At 46.0% G+C, this 24,650-nt stretch overlaps 1 protein-coding gene across 3 annotated transcripts in view; it reads right to left on the minus strand.

Moving 5' to 3' along the window:
- Nucleotides 1–24,650, minus strand: part of LOC144720203 (receptor-type tyrosine-protein phosphatase O-like) — an 85,059-nt gene that overhangs the window by 40,881 nt on the left and 19,528 nt on the right. For all 3 annotated transcript variants that reach the window (XM_078596709.1, XM_078596708.1, XM_078596710.1), the window contains exons 7-13: nucleotides 20,211–20,431; nucleotides 19,365–19,485; nucleotides 13,414–13,607; nucleotides 12,044–12,158; nucleotides 10,468–10,619; nucleotides 7,744–7,864; nucleotides 6,331–6,464 (exon numbers count right to left, since the gene is read on the minus strand). In XM_078596709.1, the coding sequence (XP_078452835.1) occupies nucleotides 6,331–6,464; nucleotides 7,744–7,864; nucleotides 10,468–10,619; nucleotides 12,044–12,158; nucleotides 13,414–13,607; nucleotides 19,365–19,485; nucleotides 20,211–20,431 (1,058 nt within the window). The remainder of the gene's footprint in view (nucleotides 1–6,330; nucleotides 6,465–7,743; nucleotides 7,865–10,467; nucleotides 10,620–12,043; nucleotides 12,159–13,413; nucleotides 13,608–19,364; nucleotides 19,486–20,210; nucleotides 20,432–24,650) is intronic.

The following is a 24,650-nucleotide window of genomic DNA, read 5'->3' on the forward strand; positions in this document are numbered from 1 at the left end:
GTTGGCCAGCCGGCTGTTCGACTTTCAAGGAATATTGGAGGTCCGCATGATCCGTACTGACAACAAATTCTCTGCCATAGAGGTAAGGCCTGTATTGCCGAACGAAATAAACAATGGCCAAAAGTTCCCTCCGGGTGACACAATAACGACGTTCCGCAGGAGAAAGGACACAGCTGCCATACGTGACCACTGTCTCGACCCCGTTTTAGACCTGAGATAAAATTGCACCGATGCCCGTGTCACTAGCGTCGGTGTCAAGGATGAATGGCAGGGAGACATCGGGATACTTGAATGTGGGCGCGTCAGACAGCCGTTTGTGGAGGGCTAAAAAGCAGCCTCTTCCTCCGGACCCCATTTGAATCTCTGGTTTTTAGCAGTCAGTGTATGCAAGGGTTTAGCGACCGTAGCGAAATGCGGCATGAACCTACGGTAATATGACGCAAATCCGACTAAACTGTGGACATCACCCACACATGCGGGGGTTGGCCAATCGTGAACACAGGCTGTTTTCTCCAGGTCCGTGACGATGCCCTCGGCGCTGACAATGTGACCCAAATAACGTACTGAATTATGCAGACATTTAGCTGGTTTAAACTTCAAATTATCAGAGTGCATTCTATCGAAGACGGAACGCAGACGCCGGAGATGTTCGTCAAAAGTGTGGCTAAATACAATGACATCGTCTAAATAAATGAGACAAGTGTCCCACTGCAGGCCGGTCAAGACGAGCCCCATCAAATGCTGAAAGGTGGCCGGAGCCGAATTCAAGCCCATCGGAAGGCAATTGAACTGAAAGATACCCTTGGACGTGCGGAACATGGTTTTTGGTTTGGACGAGTCGTCCAGGGGTCTTTGCCAAAACCCTGAAGACAGATCGAGAGTGGAAAAATACCGCGGCATGGACAAAGCATCCAGGAAGTCGTCCATGCGCAGGAGCGGATATGCGTTGGCCACCGAAACTTTGTTTAACTTACGCAAGTCAACACAAAATCTGAGACTACCGTCTTTCTTTTTGACAAGCACGACGGGTACTCCCCAAGGGCTATTCGATGGGGAAATAATATCGGCGGTCAGCATGTCATTGACCGCCTGTTGCACGCGTTCCTTTTCAACAGGGCTCAACCGGTACGAGTTTTGACAAATAGAGTCGGCCTCACCTGTGTCAATACAGTGAGACAACAGGGATGTACGACCAACATCAAATTCACTCTTACTGAAGACATCTGAAAACTCGCACAGAAGTGAACGCAATTTGTTCCGTTGCTCGGAAGACAAGAACAAATTTTCCCCGCACAAAGCGACGGCCCACTGGTCATCCATAATACCACAAGGATGAGCCGCCTCCACAACATATCGTGGTTCAACCTTGTCGCGGTCCGAAAACACGGTGATAGCATGAGCCAACACTGTACTGGCGGGAACTACAAAGGCATTCGGGCCCCTGTTAAGCACCTGCAAAAACGGGGCCTGCTCGGAGTGCAGAATCGTCTGTGCGCCGACGAGCGCTAGACCCCGGGTCGCTGTGTTCGACGGGGTCAGAAGGACCCCAGCCATCGAATCGACACTTTCAATCCACCTACGATAACGCAACGGAACAAGCATTTGGGATCCTGGTGGGATCTTGACTATGACATCAATGAGGGTTTGTACCGCAACGCTCAACGATGAACGGAATATTAGTGGCGGAAAAAATAATAACTTGCAACCCGAGGGTATTTCCAGGCAACCCTGATCCACCAGGATTTTAACAGGGATCCTTCTGAGAAAATCATTACCCAATAAACAGGGTGCAGCCAAAGACCTCGAAATTAGAACAGGTCCCAATATGGCTACCTCGCCAATTTCAATGCGGGCATCCACCTGCCCAATGATACCCATGCTACCCCCATTCGCCGCGACACAAGCATCAATGACCGGACAAATTTGAGTAACAGGGATCAATAGCAATTGAAAAATAACATCTGAAATAATGGTGGCGGAAGCCCCCGTGTCCACCAGGATGTGCACCTTCACCTCTTGTACTGAACCCGACACTGCCGAGGACCCCGCAGCCGCTGCAACCACGTGACGTGCCAATTTCTTCCATTATGCTATCGAACTAGGCCATCCTTGCGCAACCGGACCCGGTCACACGATGTCAACATGCGATCTGTGCTGTGAAGGAACGGCCCCCGAATCATGAGATGCCTGAGGTTGTGAAATAGGCCGGGTGTCCGACGTGTACCGACTCACCTGAGGGGGTAGTGGTTGAGCCGTCGGAGGGGCAGAAGGCGCCGAAGCAGCAACCGAAGTCAGAGATGGAGGGCGACTTCGGCATTCCTTAGCGAAGTGTCCCAGTAGGCCACCCCGGTCCTCGCGCTGACGTGGTCCCTCGTTCCCTCGGCGACGTGCAGTGTCGCCCCATCATCGATTCCATTGAGGAACCACAGCGGCAAAATTACCATCAGAAGACGCATCACCAGGCGGAATCTCGACGGCTTTACTCAGCAACCATCGCTGCAGGCTTTCGTGAGCGTTAAGGTATCGGGCGCCCATCGGGATGTTTGCATGTCGTGGCCACAAGCAGGTAAGACCACCCCCATGTCCCTAGCCAAAGTCAGGATGCATTCCATGGCAAGCGAGTCGAGGGCCTCCGGATTCACGTCAGGGTAAGCGGCCACAGCCAAAGCCATCAGCGCACTACGGTATGCGAGAGGTGTCTCGGAACTACCTCGCCGACATTGTAGAAACTTTCATCGCGTGTCGGAAGGTTGCTCGTAGACCTAGGCCATCTCGGCATATGCACCATGCAGCATGGACTTCTTCACCAGTGCCTCATGCTCCATCCCGAACCGAACGGAATGTTGCCTCAAATCTCCAAGTGAAGGCGCTCCAGTCGCCTTAACTTGCGGGAGTCGCACTTTGTGCACCACGCGGCTCGTCAAAAATGGCGGGCTCCGACCGCGCCCTTGCTGCACCATCTGAAATGGTGGCGTCCAGCCGCGCGACCTCCTCACGTGGAATGGCGATCATCGCAGCTGCGGAAGAACCCGCCGCAACTCCGGCCTTAAAACCTCGGTCGCTACCACCCGGCGATGCATCAGGTGAATGCTCCGCCACCCTAGACATCGTCACGAGCGAAACCAACTGAAGGAGCCCGCAATGATTCTAGCAGCTCCTCCACCCTCTTCCAGCTGTCTTCGGCCTGCTGGGGTGTAGATGTTGCGTCCGCGCCGACCGCCTCCGGTAGCATCGACCTCACCAACCCTATGACCTGTAACTGGGACCACAAATCCCGGGGTCGGCAGGTCCTGGGTCTCCGCATCATCGTCGGAAGACGTTACAGGTGGGTTCCGCTTCTTGTTTGGACATCTTCTGTAATCTTAATTTTGGAGCTTTCGTGACTGCAGGTATTATTCTTTGGTTCTTTCGGTAAAGTCACGTATAAAGATAAAATGATAAATTAAATAATAGTATACTACGACGTTTCGATTGCAACACACGCAATCATCATTAGGTATAAAAGAAATTGCAACAAAAATCTAGAGAAAAAAGATAAGCTTAAAACTTCCCCGTAGAAGTGGTTCAATCTTAATTTTGGAGCTTTCGTGACTGCAGGAATTATTCTTTGGTTCTTTCGGTAAAGTCACGTATAAAGTTAAATAATAAATTAAATAATAGCATACTACGACGTTTTGATTGCAACACAAGCAATATCATCAGGTATAAAAGAAATAGCAACAAAAATCTAGAGAAAAAAGATAAGCTTAAAACTTCCCCGTAGAAGTGGTTCAATCTTAATTTTGGAGCTTTCGTGACTGCAGGAATTATTCTTTGGTTCTTTCGGTAAAGTCACGTATAAAGATAAAAGAATAAATTAAATAATAGCATACTACGACGTTTCGATTGCAACACAAGCAATCATCATCAGGTATAAAAGAAATAGCAACAAAAATCTAGAGAAAAAAGATAAGCTTAAAACTTCCCCGTAGAAGTGGTTCAATCTTAATTTTGGAGCTTTTGTGACTGCAGGAATTATTCTTTGGTTCTTTCGGTAAAGTCACGTATAAAGATAAAATAATAAATTAAATAATAGCATACTACGACGTTTCGATTATACGTGACTTTACCGAAAGAACCAAAGAATAATTCCTGCAGTCACGTAAGCTCCAAAATTAAGATTGAACCACTTCTACGGGGAAGTTTTAAGCTTATCTTTTTTCTCTAGATTTTTGTTGCTATTTCTTTTATACGTGATGATGATTACTTGTTTTGCAATCGAAACGTCGTAGTATGCTATTATTTAATTTATTATTTTATCTTTATACGTGACTTTACCGAAAGAACCAAAGAATAATTCCTGCAGTCACGAAAGCTCCAAAATTAAGATTGAACCACTTCTACGGGGAAGTTTTAAGCTTATCTTTTTTCTCTAGATTTTTGTTGCTATTTCTTTTATACCTGATGATGATTGCTTGTGTTGCAATCGAAACGTCGTAGTATGCTATTATTTAATTTATAATTTTATCTTTATACGTGACTTTACCGAAAGAACCAAAGAATATCGTCTGTAATCTTTTCTTCGTTTGAAGAATCACTTCTGACATGAATGTAATAAACACCTTCCAAGACGATTCGTGTAGAGGGTGCTTTCGTTCTTTATTTCCCAACTGCAGTACAGCACAGAACCCACTCCTTCTCTCTCAGAATATTCTCCCAGATGACAATGCCTTCAGACGACGCGTATCTCCAATCCGCTGTCAGAGTCCGCCCTACTCTCTCAGCCTCACCGCTGGCTGGCGGCGTGCCGGAGGGAAGAGGCGAGCTCTGCGGGGGATCCGCCACGTGGTCGGGCGGGGAAGAGAGGAGACAACGAGCAGCGACGTAGTTGGACCCAAGGCTCCCCACACCGACCACGAGTCCTCCTTCGCCCCTGCTTATATTCCGCCGGGCGCAGCTAGGCTCCGCCTCTGGCCACGCCCTCTCATGGAATCTTCTTGATGGTTCCTGAAGCATCTCTCCCGACTCCGCCCATCACCTTTGGTCCAGATACTGTTCCCTTTATGGATCGGATGGTGTTACATAATGGTGCCTGTACCGAGTTACCCTTTTACAACCAATAAATGGCACTCTCTCATTACACAAGCAAAGCCATTATCCAGCTGCGAGTCCACATCACAGTCATGGCCTTTATCAACTTACGTGACTTGCCATTTAATGTGTTATTCTCAAGAACGAAATAATAATTGTCATCTAGCATAAGTAACCCTCATGAAATACCACGTTGTTAATTTAGCACGCATAGGCAATCATTATACCAATCCTCACTCTTGTCATCTTACTTGATGCAATCACGAATGCTCATAAATTGCCAGTGGTATTAAATTTGTTTGTATTTAAATGCATCACTGTTATCACATTTTTTTTATATCTGACATGAGTACATCTAATTGGTATAACCATTGGTTCACTGCAGCTCAAATATTCAGTCCTACAATGCGTGTGGTGAAGTTATGAAATGTCCATGTGCTCCGCGTTTGAAGGCCTCAAGACCAGAATCAGTGATTTCACAAACAATGTGTTCAGGGAGGCAGTTCCCATATCCAGAGAGCAGAGTGAAGGGAATTTCTGTCCAGGGAGCATGTTCTAACAAGCTCAACCACTTTCAATTCTATCTACTCCTTGGGTGAAAATAAGCAACAATTTGTAGTTATCCATAAGAATCTCTCACCACTAAAGTGTCACTCCACAGAACAGCGAGTTACAGGCAGTTATCTATATAATTAACACCACATACAAGTTCAACACACGAGTCTCTCAACGCACGAGTCTCTCAATATGATCACCGTGTTGTAAAAAATATTTGAAATATTTAAATCACGTGACTTTAAGTACCTCCCTGCTCATTTGCAGGTATCCTCTTTTCATCTCTCTCTCAATTCCCATGGCCTCTTCAAATTTACCGATCAATGAATTACTCTGCTGAAATCATAATGGTGGGAGCCACTGTGGCGAGATGTTACGTGAGATCTCAGCCATTGTCAGGAGCAGTAATTGTTCTTGTTATCATTATAATTCCCCCTATCAGCAGTGGTTTAAATGCGATGGTGTACGACGGTCCACGCCATGCTGGAACATCTCACAATCCCACACAAGCATGCCGGCACTATTCACACTCGGGTCCTATTCCTGCACTGCGATGTTTCCGCCGAGGGGAAACGGCGGTGGACGTGGGCTACTGCAGGACAAATAGGTTTCGTTGCGGTGCTTCTGCATTCCCATTCCCACAACTGCCTATCGGTGTCAATCTAAAATGTTCACTGTGTCATGCAGGTGGGGCTGAGCACTCACCTTGATGTGTTGCTCGGAATCCAGACTGGTGTAGGTCACAAGGTAGTAGTCTACCAGCCCCTCGCAGCTCCACGCGAGGCTCACGGAAGTTTGCGTCACGTTCAGGATGTTGACCGCCCTGGGGGAATCTGGGCCTGCGGAGAGAGGAGACGGAACGTTGCTACAGCCCAGCCATCCCAGGCAAGCCCAGCCAACACGGCCACCTCGGCCAACACGGCCAGCCCGGCCAGTCCGGTCAGCATGGCCAACATAGCCAGCTCAGCCAACCCAGCAGCAACTCCCACACTCTATACTCTCCTCACAGTGCATGCGCTGCCTTTATAAGTGGCTTCATTAATTAGACAGCAGCGTAACATTAGGTAAGTTGTGACATTTCGTTATTGGTGTTTCTATGCTTAAACCATAACGTGTTGAAACAGCTGCTTTGTAAAATATATTTTTGAGAGAAGCACAATAAAAATATTTAATCATCGGAATAATCATTCACGTAGTTGTGAAGAAAATAAATAAGCAAATAAATAAGCGGGCAATGTATCATATTATCTGCTTATTTATTCAGATATTAACTAGGGTTGCTCTGATACAATTATAATGATGTGGCAATGTATTATTACAATATCTGTTTCCCATTACATCGTTAATGTATTCCTAAATATTATTGTATTGCTTTGTGCTTTGCTGTGCTTCTAGTATAATGATTGTAAGTAAAACTTCTTTCAGCTTCAGGTCACTCATTATAAGCCTGCCATGAATCTTATAACCAGGACAATTTTACGATCTGCAATGCTTATAACATACATGCTGTTGGTTTAAACAAGAAAACACAACACATGCTGTTGGTTTACACAAGAAAACACAACAATTACATGATCTATCGCTATTTATTTACAACTGTAACTACTGTGTTAGCAAGGTTACAAATATTTTGGCATGAAAATAAGCATATTTATTTAAATAAAATAAAGAATTACCAGTATTTTGAAAAAACACAGTGTGATTATCGTGGGTCTTATATCGTATGATATATCAGAGTTAACATTGCATTAATCATAGCAACAACAACATCGTTTTAAAGCATATCCACAATTCTATTCCCTCATCTCGCTATTGTGTGCTGATTTCAGCCATTGGTGCGCTGCAAAGCGTAGAATATACAATTTTCAGAAGTAGCCAAAACGTTAATTATTTAGGACATAACATTTGTAACATGAAATATTTATGTGAAAACGTCAATACAAATGCCATTGATTCCTAACTGATTGATTTGTTTTTTTACCTGTGCAACGATAAGCAAAGTTGTACAAGAGACATGTTGATTGACAGCCGTCCATTATGATGAACCTTTGTCAGTGTTCACTCCCCCCCCACCCCCGCGGGGGCCCATCTACACATTGGAGGCCAAGCGCTACTCACTGGTGCTGATGACGTGATGTGCAGAGACGTTGTGCCTGTGCTGGGTAAAGGCCACTACCGAGATGTTGTACAAGTCCCCCGGCGTGACGAGCACGCTGGCCTCCATGACCTTCCTCTCCACCTGCGCACGGGCCACGACACGGCGCTCCCCGGCTGTAAAACATTTCTACCACTTCCAACGAGCATTCGAACCTTTTTTAGAGCGTGAAACATTCACCGATGCCCGATTGTTCCCCTCTGCCCATGATAGGGCAGTGAGCCTGAGTGCTCTCATAATAAAACGTTATTCTAGCTTAGATCGCACAAGTATAAATGTGTCGTTAACCCACCACCACCCGACACAGTCAATTTGTCACTCAAAAAAAACATGACAATTAGCGACTACTTCAGCACACCAGTGTGTTGGAGAGTAAACCCACAACATTTAGAAATTTGAATGCGACGTTTCCCTGGTAACTACAACCAGCTTCATCGGGCGAATTGTGCCGGAATTGTTCAGAAACAATTCGAATAACATTTTAACACGTAGACTTCCACGACCAATATCATCCATAATATAGGTTTTTGGGTCAGATCACGTAAAAACGTCGTACTCAGATTGTAAATGTTGTGGCTTGGCTCTTCAACACACCGGTGTGCTGTACTAGTGACGAATTGGCACGTTCTGTTTATGTGACAACCCTTACTAGTTGGCTGTGTCGGGTTGTGTCGTGTTTTAATGACACATTTATATATTTACGCGATCTAACCCAAAAACCTATATTATCGACTAACATTGGTCGCGAAAGTCGACGTGTTATACGGAGTGCTCTCTTCCGTTCTCTGATCGTGAGGGCATACTAACGCGTAATGTCAACCGTTTGTTTGTTCTATGATGTCTCGCCCTTCCTCTGTTATTCCTTCTATACCCTTGGCTCTTGACCAACAATTAACAATTGTTCACAAAAAAATATAAACATTCGTTAATAAGACTCCCTGAAAATGGACAAATATATCCTAAAAACTATACTCTACCATTTTTTTATTTAACCAGGTAAGGCTCACTGAGCAATATACCTCATTTTCAGAAGCAACCTGGACACAAATGTATGTGTGTTGAATTTATTTCACACGGTACATAGCCAACCGTGATATCTCAATGAAGTGGCTCATCATGTGTAAATTAACATCAGCCAAATACTCTAAACGCATGTTTATAAATGTGGAGGAAAAAACCCGAGGACCCGGAGAAAAATCCACGCGACCAAGGGGAGAACATGCAAACTCCAAATATACAACAGGCATCAGGGTCGGGATCAAACCCACGGCCTACTGTATATCAGGCGAGGTAGTTAACATCTCGCCACTGTGGTGTCCACGGCAACGTTAATAAATGCATACACTATTTTGTAAAACCATAGCTTTTACAAAAGTACTGTATTTAGAGAAAACACTAAAAGTAAGTCAAATATGGTTGATAGATTTCTACATCATTGGTGAGACTTATTACAGTGGAGGTTGGATATGAGCACATTTGCAGCGGCATCGATGGATGCCACTGCAGGATATGTTAAGCCGGCCTGTGTGAGGCGAGACACGCGGCGCCGCTCACGCCGCCAACAGCGATGCAGGAGGAGCGCAGTACTGGGCCTAGCAAGGGCCGGCAGAGATCGTCTGAGGAGGATGGAGAGCACTGTGCTCTGCGTGCAGTGCCAGCCTCTGAAGGGTAGGGGGCCTGGGGCTGAAGACGAGACCCCTCTAAAAAGCCCGAGAAGGGAGGAGTGGAAAAGGGCAGACGGGAATATAAACCGGAACCCCGAACAGGTTAGGGGGGCTGCCGATGAGGAGATGAGGAGAAGCCGGAAGCCATCATGCCGGGAGAAGACCTGCCGTTAGATGAGACCTGGACCCAAGCCAGGGTCCGGTCGTGGCTAGCTACCCCGTGCAGCTTGGGAGGATTAGCCCGGAGGAGATACCTCCCTCGGGCAGCAATACACTTTCGTGTGTATGAGGGGAAGTTGTAATAATCGTGTTGCCTCCACGCCGTGTCTCTGAGCTGGACACTACACGGTTCTGATATAAGCCAAGGGCAACTTGGCTTATATCAGCACACCTGGCTTGCCCCCAAGGGGTTTGCCTCTATAGGTCTTCTACTGTATTTCCTTAAAAATATATCTATAAATGATTCAGCACCATAACATATATTTCCAAGAATACAGTGTCCAATCGTATATAAATAAGGATATTTGTGCGTATTACGACGGATTGTATTGTTTATACAGCCAACAGAACATGTAATTTGAGACAATTATTGGAGGAGGAATTCCAAAGAGAAGCGTGGTGACCTGCAGTGGGGTGAGCGGGCGGTGAATGGGTGGATAGCTGAGTGCATTGTTGTGACCTGCATTGTGATGAGTGAGTGGGTGGGTAGCTGAGTGCGTTGTTGTGACTTGCATTGTGATGAGTGGGTGGGTGGGTGGCTGAGTGCGTTGTTGTGATCTGTAGTGTAATGGTTGAACACATTACGGATGAAATGAAACAGTCGGTTAGGTAGACCGAGTCCTCAACGTGGGTGAAATCATCAATGAGAACAGCAACCACGGTAGTAGCGACAGACGAGTGACAAGGAGGCACACGGACCACCAGCGAACGATCTGGAAGAAAAACAACATTGGCGAAGCGGCGACGCAAGCACCAAAAAACAAACGCACAAAAGGGTGGCACGAATATACGAGATGTGCTCACGTCCTTCTTGTAGACGCGGAGTCCCGACACGACGAGCTCCCAGCGCAGCAGGCGGGAGTGCGCGGAGGAGACGCCGGGGTGGCGGTAGCGCCAGCGCACCCGCAGCACTCGCCGCTCGTACGCCACCTCCACGATCTCGGGAGACAGCGGCGCTACGCGGGTAGCGTGAAGACACACGCGGCGGGGGGGGGGGGGGCACTCAACTATTAGGAAAACACCGGGAGCTGTGAACTTGTAAGCCATGTAGATTGAAAACTCATTTTATTAGAACTGCTTTTCGTGTTTCGTTTTTGTCCCCCCCTCCCCCCACACCTCCGATTAAGTACGGTTGGTGCGAATTAAACATCATACATATAACTATCACAAAGGGTTACAGTTCGTAGAGTAATGTGCAGCATACATGTCATTCCAATTTTGAAACGCCATCATTTTCTGCGATAGGTTGTCTGAAAGAATTAATTAATGCATTATGTAAGTTGAAGCATCTAACTGATTTCATGAAATCACATTTCTAATGAATTTAACACATTATCTCTAAGTTATCAACACTCATAACTACAGTCATATTATCAAGAACATATAAATGTTATTGTATATTTTTTAATGAAATCATATGTACTTTCTTATCTTTTTGAAATATTTGTATACATGTGTTTGAGTTGTATTTGTTTTCCCATTATGGTTTTCCGACGTGTAATTTCACCAGGGTCGTGACAGTACTGTTTACAGCTCAGATGCACAGCCATTATTTGGGCACAACTAGAGATCAAAGCTTAAGAGCCTCCATGCCAAGATGAGCATTTAGCATTGCTCATTTCCATTGGCAATCTTGAGCTTCGGAGGTGAACATTACCTATTCATATGGCTGGAACCATTCTTCTCTGGAGGAAAACCATGGATTACCCGCCAAGTGCCTTTCATCCAGAAAGTTATATTTGTGACACCCTCTGCACCGCTGTGATGAGGCTCTCATCGAAGTGCGTGAACAAAGCCCCAATTCTGTTCTTGCTGCCAAGATCTGACCCAGATGAATCGTAGATTTGTAAATGTATGTCCGTATAACATTTGCGTGTACGTATCACTCTGACGGCCTGGGAAACCATTGCAATCGTGGGATATTCCTCATCGAGGGATATTATCCAGGGTAAAAGTTTTAATTGAAAACATATATACACTGTGCATTCATCGTGATTCGATCATGAGAAATAAAACGAGGGCCGCACTGTGGGGAATCTGCCGTGAGGTGTTCACACCCCTGTCTGTGGTACCCATGAGGTGTTCACACCGCTTGTTGTATATTTGGAGTTTGTATGTTCTACCCTTGGTCGCATGGATTATTCTCAGGGTCCTCTGGGTTTTCCTTCCACATTTAGAATCAACATGCGTTTTGAGTATTTGGCTACTATACATTTCTACGTGATAAGTCACTTCGTTGAGCTATCATTTGGGGCCAGGTCGCTTAAAAAAAAGAGCTATATAGCTCAGTGGGCCTTACCTGGTAAAATAGCAATAGTTTGTAGTCGTTTTTAGTTCAGTGTATTTTATGGACTGCATTTGGCTGCTGTGGTTTACTCACATGTGACATGAATAAGAGATGAATCTGGACAGCAAACCCGTGCCGTGGAATTTACTCCACTCTGCATCATGACCCTAATGACATATTCCCAAGCAGGGATCAGATCTTCGAGCTCCTGGAAACACAAGCAGAGATGGGGACAATCAGGTTAATAGAGACGTGGACATTACCTGCGTATGCAAAGTATCGTAGATCATGCACCACTTTCCACAATGCACGTAAGCCACAAATTCTCATCGCAGCCACAGAAGGCACGGCGTGGACCACAGCAATCCATTTCTTTTTCAATCGAATTTAATGATCCTGAGGCTGTCACAGAATCCATTTCGCCTTGAATGGAGATGCAGCAATTGCCATTTATATGTTTGCAGAATCTACATGTAATTCATAAGCTGTTAGATCATTCTCATTTCATTGGCGATTCCTAAAGGTCAAAAGTCACCCCCCCCATCCCTCGTATAGTCCTAAACAGGCTGTCAGGGTAAAGTGCCAACACGGCACACGAGTGCTCATGCTTACACACCGCACCAGGTACTCGCTGAAGGCTGAGTCGACCTAGGGGAGGCACAAAACCGGTTTAGATATTCATTAACTCGGGTCAACTGGGTGTATGGTGCATCGCGCTAACCGCTTCACTACCGCTCCCCACCGATTACCATTTATATCCGCAAGTGATTCCCAATGATATCTAGTAACACATGTTGCTGGATAACATAGGTCTGCAAAGCCAATATGTCGATGGACTAAAGTGTTATTTTATTTATCCGTGGAGATCCAGAACGGAGCTATGTTTATGCACGCTGTGACCCATATTGTACACGCCTCAGCAGCGCTCCCACTATCATTTTTTTTTCCTGCCTCAGTAGCTCTCCCGCTAATTTTTCACCTGATGGCGATTGCTTGTGTTGCGATCGAAACGTCGTGATTTGTTTTATTTCATATTTTATACCTACGTGACTTTACCGAAAGAACCAAAGAGTATGGATCTCTGCAGTCACGAAAACTTCAAATCTATCTCTCTTCTCTTCTGTGTCACTAGCCATCATTTTCCTATTATTTCTGTCTCAAAAGTTAAAACATGAACAATTTCTATTAACACGTTAACATTAAATTATTTAAATGTGATTAAAACAATACTTAGGAATGCACTTTTTATACATTTAATGTTATACATTTGGGCGTGAACAAAAGTTGTCATTCTTAAAATTAATTAATTTACTTTCATGAAAGGTTAAAGGGATCATTTAAAACACGAATATAGTCATACAATAAAAATTACATAGTGTATTTTACAACAAGCCATCGCAAGGTGGATTTTAATCTAAGCAAATGCAAAAAAACAATCCTTAGGACGGCCACCGATATCTCACCAGTGTGGTTTGTCCCTTGGTGGTGTTTTCCGCGATGTCTATTTGCCTCATGATGGACTCTTGTTGGTGCAGGTCAAAGTAGAACAGCTGGACAATGTATCTGGTGAAGAACACAACCTGAGGGATCTTCCACGACAGCTTCACAGTGAAGGGGTCCAAGCCTTCTGCCTTCAGTTCCTTTACTCCTGTTGGCACTTTGAAAAGAAAAAAAATGTAAACTGCTTGAAATGTACAATTCAAGCATTCTAACAGCAGACTCAACGTTGAGCATTAAAAGCGGGCATGGCTCTGAAGGAGAAGCATCGAAGTGTCTGGCCGGTTAGTTTGTCGTTGCTCACACGAAACACATACTTTCTGACAAAAAATTCTGAAAGCATGGCCACAATCAACTTGAAAGTGAAGGCCAACATTGTATTCATGACAAACAAAAATCCTGACAGCAATTGCAATGCGCATGTGACATCTCTGCTGAATACTTCTACTTGCTCAGGTGAACCGTGTGTGTATGTTTGAAGAACTTATTTTTCACCGTACGTAGCCAACCGTGCTAATGTGGGGTGTGGGGGAAGGACAACAAACTGAACAGAAAAAAGCAGATTGAGAGAAATGCGTTTTTAATATACAGGGTGGCCCATAAGGCTGGAATGATATGGAAAAATAACGAATTCATATTTTTTTGTTTCTGCATGAACAAGATGTCTCTGAGTAAGGAAGACCGAGTCCAGATAAATCACCTCGTAGGAAATCGGAGTCAGAGGGAGGTCGCTGTTGAATTTAACAGACTGCATCCAGATCGCGAGCCAATAACACAGAGCTGTGTTTTTCCGACTTGTGGGACACCCTGTAGGTGATTTAAAAGTGCATAGCTCCAGCGACTTCCTAAGATCGGAAGGAAGAGCGTTCCAGACGGCCGCAGAAGTGCATCTGAAAGTGTGTGATGCCAGTGGCCGTCTTTGTTTGATGGCTAGCCAAAAAGCCGCTGCCAGTGATAGCCTAGCTGCAGGCTTCAAGTTAAAAGTTTATTTTGTGTAACTGGGTGAGAACTCTGGTGACCAGGAGTCTCATTTACGAGAGTGGCCTGGGTCACCAACATGATAAATGCAAAACCAATAAGAAATCAGCAAAAAAAAACCCCCATCGCATCTTTCACATGGGAACTGAAAATATTGAAACGAAATTTCTTGCAGTGCAAATCGGCTTGGACAGATCATCTCCAGATTGATCACAGCTTGGTACAATACTCAGCTGGAGAAACGTTAAACTTAAGCAGATATACATTTTCGGTGACTATAGCACCAATATGTAAAACAAACAAGGACAGATGTCGAATGCAAATGGAAAGTGAGATATGCCAAATGCAATTGCGTTTACAGCATTGCTCTTGGAAATGCATGCTCTTTCAATATTATATTACAGGAATATAGATTTAACGATACTCTGGGGTAGTGGTACAGGAAACCTTGTAAGTGGGGTCTCATCTGAAGCCAAAGGCTACGCTCATCACTGTGTGCTGTGTCTGCACAAATACTTTTATCCAGGGACACGCAAGAGCCAGTTGGATCAGTAATGGTTTTTTTGTAATTGCTTGCATAACTCTATTACCTATACCAAGAAAGGAAATAACCAAGGCCATTACTAATAGTTTAAAATTTCTAAATAAAATTGTCAAAAATTTAATTAATCAGATAAAATATCCACATATTAGGGGGAAAAAAACTATCCAGATAAAGCAGATTCCTGAAAATTCAAGCCCCTTCTGTGCACCAAGCCAACAGCCAGATCATACGTGCTTCAGGATATCGTTTATAATTGTAAGATAAGTCATATATTATATTTGAACGTGGATGGACATTATTTAAAGTGCAAGTTTGAGTAGCATGACTATGTATGTTGAGCTTCGTTTGCACAGTACGTAGACAACCATGCTAATTGGAGGTGCGGGCTAAAACTGAAATGTATATATAATAATACAAAAACTTACAGCCCTTTGTCAATTCACTGCTGAAGACCTCCTTATCCCACGTCATTTTTTTTTACCAAAATTCACCACGCTGATCAGCATGTGTTGGTGAGATGGCTTAAATATCACCGATTTTAGCTGTGAATTGAACTACTGTAAACATACTTGAATATAATCACATCCATGATTTCTCATCCATACTGTAAAGAGCTCCGTTATATGACAATCTTCAAGTTATTTCACTGATTCATCCCTGAATCAGATCAAATTAATATCTTGAAAATGATTTTCCACATTGTGCATACCTATCTCACCTTGAGTTATCTGTGGTGCCGCATACAAGTGTGGGCGCCACGGTGGCGAGATGTTAACCACCTCGCCTGGTAAACAGGAAGTCGTGGTTTCGAATCTGACCCTGACGCCTGTTGTATATTTGAAGTTTGCACGTTCTCCCCATTGTCGTGTGAATTTTTCTCCGGTTTTTCCCTCCACATTTAGAATCAACATGCGTTTAGAGTAAGTGGCTGCTTTAAATGTCCACGTAATTAGCCACTTCATTGAGCTATCAATTGGTCAGGTGAACCGTATCTGCTTCAGTTTCATTTAAGTGATGTGACCCTTTAGAGACCACGGTTGGGGGCTTGTAGTTTCATAAATTCCCCACTGGGTTGCGAGATACAATACATGGGTCCAGTGAACTTGTGCAATACATGGGTCTAGTGAACCTGCACTGTGCATAACTTGCCCTCGTACGCAAGGATTTTCCCTTGGCACATTGGTTTCTTCCCACAAGTAAACTTCTCAACGAAAAGGGATAAGGAAAACAACCCAGTGCAGAACCCTCCTCAAAAGTGTCCTGAGACTCAATTAAGGCTGTGTTGGATAAATTAATAAATTACCTTTTCTAAACTTCATAGCCTTGCCCCTTCCATCCCCCCCTACACCATAAACTCAATTTCAATAACAAAAGCCAACATGCCAAAATAACCTAATTTATACTTCTTTGCTCACAAACCGTCTGCAATTCCTTTCCTATCTGTATTTCCCTTTCCCTCAATTCTGTGAAATTGATATATATATACACCCAATTTAATTAACGTTCTTTCTACACCAAGTAACGATGCCCTTTTAATAAATACCTAATTTTATCCATACCTGACAATTGTATTGTTGAACTTAACATGTTGATTATTGCATGACATCCAACGTGTCTTACGCGTAAACGAAAATAATAATGCATTACTAATAATATCTTGACATAAAGCTTTCGTGACTGCAGGAATTCATACTCTTTGGGTCTTTTGGTAAAGTCACGTAGATAGAAAAATTATACAAATAAAAAATCACGACGTTTAAATCGCCACACAAGCAATCGTCTTCAGGTGAAACAAGAGGGGCAATCTGTTGAAGCAGGCTGTTTATAAAGGTTTAGAGATGGGGGGGGCAGCTAATGTAAATGTAGGAGTGAGTAGGAGAGAGCGCGTAGGAGAGGTAAAATGTGCTTGTAAATGTAAGCTGGGTTCAAATCGGAGCAATCTTATTCTCTCTGAGATCAGGGCTAGGCCGGCCCTGAACAAGATCCGTTAAGTATTAGAAGTGACAGCAGTAGATTGTGAGTGTAAAGGCAATCGGTATTACCTTGGTGTCGCGGTATCTCTTCAGAAAAGTGAGCGACTTGATCTTTTAACAGACTCCGAGACAAGAAGGCTCATTTGATCGAGTCGCTCACTTTTCTAAAGAGATGCCACGACACCAAGGTAATACCGATCGCCTTTACACTCACATCTGCTGTTGTCAGTTCTCCTAATGCTAAATGGATCTTGTTCAGGGCCGGCCTAGCCCTGATCTCAGAGAGAATAAGATTGCTCCTATTTGAACCGAGCTTACATTTACAAGCAACTTTTCTCTCTCCTACCCGCTCTCTCATACTCGCTCTCTCATACTCGCTCCTACATTAACATTAGCTGCCCCGCCCATCTCTAAACCTTTATAAACAGCCCACCTCAGCAGATTGCCCCTCTGTTTCACCTGAAGACGATTACTTGTGTTGTGATTGCTTACATTTGCAAGCACATTTCCCGTCTCCTACTCGCTCCAACATTAACATTCGCTGCCCCACCCATCTCTAAACCTTTATAAACAACCTGCCTCAACAGATTGCCCCTCTTGTTTCACCTGAAGACGATTGCTTGTGTGGCGATCGAAACGTCGTGATTTTGTATTATTTTTCTATCTACGTGACTTTACCGAAAGACCCAAAGAGTACTAATAATATGTTACAGCCCTTTGTCAATACCGCCATGGAGGGGGGGAGGAGTGGGGGGGTTGACCATACTTCACCACACTAGTCATTGCAGTTTGAAGAGGGGCCCAGATCAGATTGAGATGTCACTTGGCCACTGATGGTAACTGTGGGCCTACTAATAGTTCAGAGTGCAGGGCTCTGACCACTGCACAACCCATGCATTTATTGTCAACTTATAATTTTAAAGACCGTAATCGCCAAACATTTGACCCAATTTAATTTTCCTCCCCCGACTTTATTTGAGGGTTATGCCTTACATTAACGATTGCAAAATAAAACTAAATAATTTTTATTTTATCAGGTATGGCCCACTGAGCTATGTGGCTTTTTGTCAGCAGCGACCTGGCCACAAATGATAGCTCAACAGTGTGGCTCATCGTGTGTAAATGTATAGCAGCCAAATACTCTAAACGCGTGTTTCTAAATGTAGAGGGAAAAACTGGAGGACCCGGATAAAAATACATGCGACCACGGGGAGAACACGCAAATTCCAAATATACAGGCATCAGGGTCAGGATCGAACCGATGACCTCCTGTATACCAGGCAAGGTAGTTAATATCGATGGCGCCCTTCTTACCTTTACACTTCAGGTCAAAAAAGGAGAGTAAATTTTACTGAAGGTGTTGCTGTAGAGACTGCCAGAGTATCATGAATGCCATTTTGATTGAGGGTGCTGCTGCAGTAGTGTGACGGCTAGCGCACTGGACTTGCAGTCCAGAGGTCACTGGTTCAATTCCAACTCCCGGCGAGGTGGTTAAAATGATCATGCAAGTTTCTGAAATCCTCTGCCTCTGTCCACCCAGCTGTATAAATGGGTACACCACAGTAAGTTGATCGACAGGTGGCTTGTGGTGGGATACAATGTGGGTACTGCCACCACTTCCAAGATGACCGGTGTGCAAGAGTAGGCTCTCACTGGAGCTTGCTCCGGTGGAGGCCCTTCTCTCTACACCGTCTCACAATGAGATTACGTGCAACACGTTAACGAAATGCAAATAGGCCAAGGAGGCACACTATCACCAGGTCCGTTCACATTGACATTCGAAGTCGTTTTTGGAAAAAAATTGATTGAAGTCTAATTAGGCTTAAACATAAAGAGAGTATTACCCATCTCGGTCAGGCTGATGACAGCAATGGGAATGAACCTCAGAATAGGAGGTATCAACAACACATTCGTTTAGAAAATCATACTGAAGTTAAATATATATTTAAAAGTCACATACAGCAAGTTGACTTAACGAAAGTTGACCATCTAGCGGAGGTCCTCCTGCTGAGGACCGCCCGCGTTTGGCAGCAGTGGACACGCTGTAACATGTAGGACATAATAAATCCGCCACAGAATGAATAATTACATTAATGTTCGGGGAAGTCAATGGTGGTGAATGGGAGGGCTTAACAACCAAAAATGCCACCAATTGGCTTTTCGTTCCAAATGTTGGGACGGGAATCACAGTTCCGATTAAAAGAATCTGCTCCATCACAGAGACACAACACTTTATTTGGGCAAAGCCACGCCCAATGACTCCATATATGGGGCCTGAACATTAACATGCATCATTATTTCGGCGTGAAACAAATTCACTTATTTTATCCTGCAACCGTAACACCATCTATCATTCATTCGGCTTGAAAACAACAACATGATTTATCATTCATTCTGTCGCGGGATGTCCTGCGAGCCCCACCCGTGCGGAAGCTGTAGGTCTCCGACTCGCGACCCTGCACGCCGCCCCAGCGCAGCGACACGCGCACCCCGTAGAGCCGCCCCGGCGTGAGCCCTCGCAGCACGCGCTCCGTGCTGCTCCTCTGTGGGGGGGTTGAGGTGTGAAAGGGGGGGAGGGGGTGTGAGAGGGGGAGACGCGAGAGTGGGGGCGCGAGAGGGGGGGTCCCCACGTGGTGGATTCAGCCGTGGGTTTTTGTGCATTGCGAAAATACAACGTTGGGTTCTAGATTTGAAGCTTTCGTGACTGCAAGGATTCATATTCTTAGGTAGGTACCTACGTGACTTTACCGAAACAACCTAAGAATACAACGTTGGGTTCAAAGTATTCAAATATGACGATCTGGCCCATGCGTGGAATGATTAAGATCGTCTCACAACTCACCTGCAGGTGACAGTGGGCAGCCTCAGTCGCTATGCCCCCAGCCAATATCTTATTCCGAGCAAATCTGCAGAGATGTTGATTCAGCGATATCTCTGGGCACCAAAGCGATGCCTGTCTTAATGGTCTATCTGCCTCCACCTTGCACTTGTGTCCCGCCCACCATTATCTCTTCTTGCTGATTTTATCTGCGGTGCTTTGGATACAATGGTCTACTCCAGGGGTCGGCAAACCTTTGGCTCCGGAGCTGTATGTGGCTCTTCAAGGACTGCTTCGTGATGTTATTTATTATTCACACCCATTGCTGCGCTTGAAATAGAGCTTTTTTACGGAATTGAAAAAAAATGTCTCTTCCTGTTATGTTGGTTGTCCCCCCCACCAGTATACTACAGCACGGTGCATCGCAACGATAAGACACGCACAGCCTACCAGCGAACAGTCGTCGTGCTGCCCGTGGGCACTGCCGCAGTCAAGGGCCTGCAGCAGGACGAGGTAGGAGTCGTATCGCGCCTCGCCGGGCGACTCCCAGAACACAGCAGCGGAGCCGGAGTCCAGCAACCGCACGCTCACATTGCCGGGCTGCGCTGGCGCTTCCTGCAGCGAGCCGTTCGGGTGACCTTCCGTGTCGATCTGCTCCAGCTGGCTGTGCGCTAAGGCACAAAAGACAGAGATTCAGATAATCGTCACTTGTGTTGGCCATGGAGAGTGGGAATCGAACTCGGGTCGCTGGGTTCGTAGCGCTAAGCCACCGCTCACGCGCATGTACGCACGCACACACAGGAAGCAAATACAAATCTGGCGATTCAATGCGCTCCAACGTGAAAAGAAAATTCATCAGCTGGACTCGCTAAAACTACACCATCTCAAGGAAGGCCAATAATTGAATATGAAAATGTATGAACTAATGATCGTGCAGCATGAATAAAATTGTTCTTACAGATGTCACTGTTATACTTTTGAATAATGACTTGAAAGCTACATTGTACATTGTAAATATGTATAATATGTTGTTGACGTTTATGTTGATGTTTCAGAATCTGTGGGACAACGTTTATTGTATTTTGGATTTTTCCACCTTTCAAATCTGTAGTCTCTTCTTCTTTTGTACGGCTGCTGACGTAGATGCAGAACAACAACTACAATTTCACATTGAGGTGGTCAAGCCAGACTACCGCTTCAAATCTGTAGTGGATACACATGTCATCACAAAAGCTATTTTGTCTCGTGAAAACATTCTTTCTTTCAGATGTTTTTAATTCGATCAAGAATTCTCCCCTGAAAAAGGGTTTTATATTTAGATTAGGGAAAATGTCAAAACTGGGTGGTTTTTAACTTTTGCCGACAAAACTGGATCCCAAATGTCAAAACTGGGTGGTCTTGGAAAACGACAGGCAAAACAGGGTGGTGCTTTTTGATATGACAAAACTGGGTGATGTTCAATGTGGACAAATGTCAAAACTGGGTGAAGAAGGTGTACGATTTAATGTATCATTTTGTACACGTTTAGGTCCTTGCGTTATTCATCCATATGTCGCCACAGATTTAGAGCGTTCCAAATTATGTTTCTCGTGGCTCATGTTCCATACCTTGCACCACAAACTTCCCGTTTGCATACTGGCACAGTGTGCCAGCTCGCTACTACAGTAACACTTACTTGCCATATGTATACTGGCACAGTGTGCCAGCTTGCAACTACAGTAACACTTTCAGCTCGCGAACATACACGAACTTGCCATTTGTATACTGGTACAGTGTGCCAGCTTGCATGCTACACCTACTACAGTAGAACAACGGTAGATAGTGTTTGCGTCGAGAAGTATGGTGCTGCACACTTAGAACAAAACATGTTTGTTACATATATATAACTACTTCGACGGGCAAGAGCGCTTGTTGTGGCCCTTGGCGCGACAGAAGGAGCACCGCGTGAGGCCCAATGGGCCACCTTCGCAACGGTTGCGAATCCGACGCTTCTTCGGGCGGCCAGCCTTCTTCTGGCGAGGAGGTGGCATCATGGTGTTGTCGCGTTGCAGCTCCTCGGCAATGGGCAGCTCGATACCGGCAACCGAGGTCCATGTCGTGTTGATGGCAGAGACTTGGTAACACACCGCACATGCGTCGTAGAGCTCGGGCATCCGCCCAAACTCCATGAGGGCACGAATGTAGTGCCGACACGGCAAGCCCATCTGCTTCATGTACCCGCACGTGCACGACCGAGAGCTGAGATCGACTCAGCGCTTGGCAGATGCGTAGGCGTCTGGATCCTTGACGTATGCACGCGTCGAGGTACTCTCGTAGACCTTGTACCTCGGGGCCAACGCCTGCTGAGCGTCGATGAGTCCTTGAGCGTACGGCGTAATGACATGCCCTTGAGCGGCCCACTTCTCGGCGTCGCTGCGGTGGGCAAAGGCCGTCGTCATCATGTCTTCCATGTGGTACATGAGGAAGTGGAAGGGGTCCATCTCGCGAGCCGGCAGGGCCTCGCTGTTCGTGGACTCCACAAAGTTCGTCGTGCGCCAGCCGTACAATGGCGTCGTGTGCAGGTGCGGGTAGAGCGCCCACGTGTGGGGGTCGATCTTATTGTAGTACGTGGCCGCCGCAGGCAGAGCTACGCCCAAGCAGCCCAAGGAGTTGCGGAACGCGGCCTCGGAGGCGCACCCTTGGGCATCGTAGATGATGCCTTGGAGGTCGGGCGTGAACGCGGAGCCGATGTTGTCCACGCCGTTGCAGATCAAATGCCGCGTGCAGTGGATGAGCATGAGGTCCTTCCAGTCGTAGGCTAGGATGCCCGTGCCACGATCGCAGAAGACCGGCGTGCCGTCGAGCTCGATGTCGTTGGTCGTGCAGCAGTTGAGAAACCAGTCGTAGGCCGCTGCCGTCTCGGACGGCACCAGCGCCACGGCGAGAAGGACGTTGCGGTTGTTGCCGTCGCGCCCAACGAGGACGAGCATGGTTCCATTGTAGGCGCGCGCCTTCATGTGCGACCCGTCGATGCCGACGACGCATTGAAGACTTGGCTGCAACGAGCGTGCGATCGGGTTGCAGATGAACGCACCCCAGAAGATGCCCGCGTCTTCTCGCACACTGCAGGTCGTCGCGTTGAGCTTGCCGAACGTCTCCACCAGCGAGTTGATGAACTCGAAGCCTGCATGGGCCGCACTCTCGTTCGCCGCGATGCACGTGTCCTTGGTGCGGTACATCATCCGGGTCGGGACAATGACGCGAGCAACGTCGGCGACCTGGGCAATGACAGTCGGTGCGGAGGTACGGGGGTTGGCGCGAAAGGCCGAACGGGCTGTCGTGTTCGCCTCCACTTGGCGCTGCGTGATCTTGGTAGTGCCCGTGCAGCCGTGGTGATCCGTGCACAGCGCCAAGACGCGGAAGCCGCGTCGTTTCCCCGTGAGCTTCGTCAGCTTCACCTTGAAGGAACAAGGTGTTGAACTAGAGCAGACGATGGCAACGTGCCGTCCGCCGCTTCGCTTGAGGTCAAGGACCGCGCGCTTGCCTTGTTGCAAAGCAAAGTCTTGGATGCCGTGGATGGCCTCGCGGCGCGAGGTAAAAGTCTTCTTGGGGTGGAGGGTTGCCATTCGAATGTGAGCAAGGTGGCAGTGCGCCCGCCTGGTCGCAAGCCCGCCCCGAGCTCTCTTCCGAGTCCGAGCCGTAGCTTGAAATGTTGGTCGTTGGGGTGCTGGCACACTGTGCCAGCGTACAAATATCAAGTGTGTGTAGTTATATGGTGCTGGCACACTGTGCCAGCATACTAATACCACGTGTTTAGATGAATGGGGTGCTGGCACAGTGTGCCAGTATACAAATACCAAGTGTTTGGATGAATGGGGTGCTGGCACACTGTGCTAGTATACAATTATCAAGTGTATTTGACAAATGTCAAAACTGGGTGCACCCTGAGTGTCCAAAACTCAAGTTTTTGGCCACCCAGGGTGCACCCAGTTTTGACATTTGGGATCCAGTTTTGTCGGCAAAAGTTAAAAACCACCCAGTTTTGACATTTTCCCATTTAGATTAGCTCAGTGCCACTGCAACAGAGTGATGCTCTTATTTAAAGGTCAAAACTTCACAAATGGTGCTGGGAGTTGACTCACCCTTAAAATTCCTGTGATCAATAAAATGAGAACCATTTTCACGGAAAATCAACAGTTTATCTATGCACGGGCTCATCGCTGTCATAGGAATGTGGAATTTACCATCGGTGTCGTTGAGCACCCGCACAATTTGCATTCTGGGGGACCGTGGGCTGCCAGCTTGCTCCTCCTCGGAGGTGAGGGAGGCTCCTCTGGCCTCTTTCAGAATCTCGTGGCATTTCCCCATGAAGGTGTACTCCCCGTTTGGCTACGTTGGTAAACACAAATGTCCTTTTATCCCATTCAACTATGACGTCTATATACAAACTGTTGCTTACATGCCATACGAAAGAAGAATACTGTTCATGCAGCATCAGTCACATTTATTTTTCAACAGCTCAGCAGAAGCATGACACACACCAAACTCCTGCCTCTCATCACATTTCAGACGTTTTACAACACTTTCACCCTGCTCTAAGATTATCACTTTACGCGGATTTTCAGTATGCTGTGCTTTTTTGTAACTTACTTTTTGCCTGCTACCAGACATCTCACAGTGGTTCCACCAGCTCTTGTGATCCTTCCTAATCAACATCTCGCTAAATCAGCCACTCCTGAGATCCAGAGCTGACTGGTGCTCCTGCCAACCATAGCGGGAACTCTTGGTAAATAATTTGCAATCTACTCATAACTAAATTGCATAGTGCTATAGATGCCGTTTATTAGGAGCATTCTGCCGCGTCATTATTTTTCCTTTAATATTCAATTGTTTTATTGAATCGCACCTCCG

This window comes from Lampetra planeri, chromosome 8, assembly GCF_965212315.1.
Source record: "Lampetra planeri chromosome 8, kcLamPlan1.2.h2, whole genome shotgun sequence".
Lineage (NCBI taxonomy): Eukaryota > Metazoa > Chordata > Hyperoartia > Petromyzontiformes > Petromyzontidae > Lampetra > Lampetra planeri.